A 2,406-nucleotide genomic window follows, 5' to 3' on the forward strand; every position below is an offset into this window, starting at 1 on the left:
GGGTGACGGGATGGAGCGCGATGGCTCCCCCGCCCCGGGCGGTACCCGACACCCCCGCTCCGAGGGGCCGCGGCGGGCGGGGGCGGCGGTGCGGGACACGTCATGCGGAAAGGAGAGCCCGGCCGGCCGCGAGTGGGCTCCGCTGCGGCCCGAGCGCGCTGCCGTCTGAGCATGCTCCCGCGGGGCTCCGCCGGCTATATAACGGGGCCGGGGTGCCGGCGGCAGCGGCTCTGCTGAGGCAGCGAGGGGGCTCCGCTCCGCACCGCGCTCCGGTCCTCACCGTAGTGCGCCTCTCTGCACCGCTCCGCTCCGCACGGTACCGCAGCGCGCCGCTCGGCACCGCGCTCCGCTCAGCACCGCTCAGCACCGCTCAGCACCGCGCTCCGCTCCGCTCAGCGCTCCGCACCGCGCTCCCCTCAGCACCGCGCTCCGCTCGGCGCTCCGCTCGCACCGAGGTCTCTCCGGACAGCAGCGCTCCGCACTGCTCCGCTCGGTGCCGCACCGCCCCGCGGGGCCCGTCCCTGCCCCGCCGCCGCTGCCCGCCGGAGCCTCGGCGCCCGGCACGGCCGAGGCAGCGCGCCCCGCTCCGCCGGCCCCGGCCCCCGCGGCGGGCTCTCCCGCGGGCGGCAGGATGGCCGCGAAGCCGGCCGAGCTGATGGGCATCTGCTCCAGCTACCAGGCGGTGATGCCGCACTTCGTCTGCGTGTCCGAGGAGTTCCCGCCGCCCGCCCGCCCCGCCAAGACCCCCAAGGGCAAGCTGCGGCGGCCGCGGCAGTCGCGCTTCAAGACGCAGCCGGTGACTTTCGACGAGATCCAGGAGGTGGAGGAGGAGGGGGTGTCCCCCATGGAGGAAGAGAAGGCCAAGAAGTCCTTCCTGCAGTCGCTGGAGTGCCTGCGGCGGAGCACCCAGAACCTCTGCCTGCAGCGGGACCGCCTGGGCAGCTGCCGCCTCCGCAACAGCCTCGACTCCAGCGACTCGGACTCGGCCCTCTGAGCGCGGCGGGCTCGGCCCGGCAGCGGCCGCACGGACTGAGCTGCAGGAGCCGCGCCGCCGCGGATCAGGAGCACCCGGACGGGCAGCCGGGTCGGGATGTTTTCTAAGAAAGCGCTTGTACCTTCGTTACTATTTGATTGTATGAAACTCACCATTTAAAAGACAAAAAAAAAAATATTTTCTATTCGTTAGAAGAAATGAGCTGTTTTAGATGCATTGATCTGCCGGACTTTATATTTATTTTTGCATTTAAACTGTTGACTGCATTAATTTAATATGTTTCTACCTGAATGTCTGTTATTATTTCCATAAAAGAGTAATAAATCTGATATATTTGCACAATACTTACTGGGCTGTCCTTATTTCAGGGATCCAAGTGCCCTTGCTCAGCTTTGAGGAGTAAAGGGATTTAAAATCTGTCGGTAGCTAGTGCAGAGCCAGCAATGCTTTTCTTGGGGATGCTGCTCAGAGAGGTTTTGCAGGCTGTACTGTCAAGTATAAACTAACAAGCCAAATGTCAAGTTAGACTGGTATTAAACTATTTACTTCTTTGAGATCTTTGTGTTTAAAGAGCTTTTATAACTGGTGCCCAAGAGCCTTAATGCAACTGGGCAAGCCTCTTGCATTCATAAAAATTGCCTATACTGTTTCTATTTTCATCCAGATTGGTTTTGTCTCTTCCCCTTCCCCTTCCCCTTCTGACCCATAACTTTAGTTCTGCAGATGGTTTTGGTTAGATGGTTTTGGTAATTGGTTAGAATGCAGTTTTATTTACCAGAGTAGTTGATACTATGGGGACGTGCTTTTCTTGGAGTTTAAAAGTCAGGGAATTTTGATGATGGTAAATTTGTAGGAGTGAGGCTTCTGTTGGGTTGCTGCATGTGTGTGTGTGCAGGTGCATGTGAGATTTTCTCTTTCTGTGGGATACATGCTGAAGAGCATCTGGAGCCCTCTGCAGAATGGAAACCAAATTCCTGGACTGGGAATATTCTGCCTGTGTTTTCTCCATTTTCTTGAAACATTCCTGTGCTAAGAGTGTAGTCCTGTAGTAGCACCTTCCTTAAAGGCAAGCCTCTGGAAATTAACCCTTCCCAATGAGAAGGTATTAGCTGATACTGAGCTATTGCTAATATTTCTCTGGTGTGATTTTCAGGGGATTTACGGCATTTCTAATGTCGTGGTTTGAGGTGCAATTGTACTGATCAGTTGGAGAGGTAAGGGCTGGGGCAGAAGAAGAAGATGGACATGGTGCTGGTGAACAGGGTGTCTTGATAGGACTGAGAACCTCAGACCTCTACCCTCTGGGCACTGAAGTACTGCAGATGACCCATGTGACTGGCACCTGGCTACAGCAAAACTGAAGCTTGTCTCTTTCTAGCTTAAAGCTGAGGAAAATCCTGGGGGTGTGGGGT

At 56.9% G+C, this 2,406-nt stretch overlaps 1 protein-coding gene across 1 annotated transcript; it reads left to right on the forward strand.

Annotated features, from left to right (window-relative positions):
• The first annotated feature begins 217 nt into the window (after positions 1–217).
• On the forward strand, positions 218–1,335 carry C5H11orf96 (chromosome 5 C11orf96 homolog). The gene has a single exon (XM_038138771.1). It carries the CDS (start codon positions 632–634, stop codon positions 992–994), a length of 363 nt encoding a protein of 120 aa, XP_037994699.1. The 5' UTR covers positions 218–631; the 3' UTR covers positions 995–1,335.
• Positions 1,336–2,406: the final 1,071 nt, after the last annotated feature.

The sequence above is a fragment of the Motacilla alba genome, chromosome 5 (genome assembly GCF_015832195.1).
Source record: "Motacilla alba alba isolate MOTALB_02 chromosome 5, Motacilla_alba_V1.0_pri, whole genome shotgun sequence".
Lineage (NCBI taxonomy): Eukaryota > Metazoa > Chordata > Aves > Passeriformes > Motacillidae > Motacilla > Motacilla alba.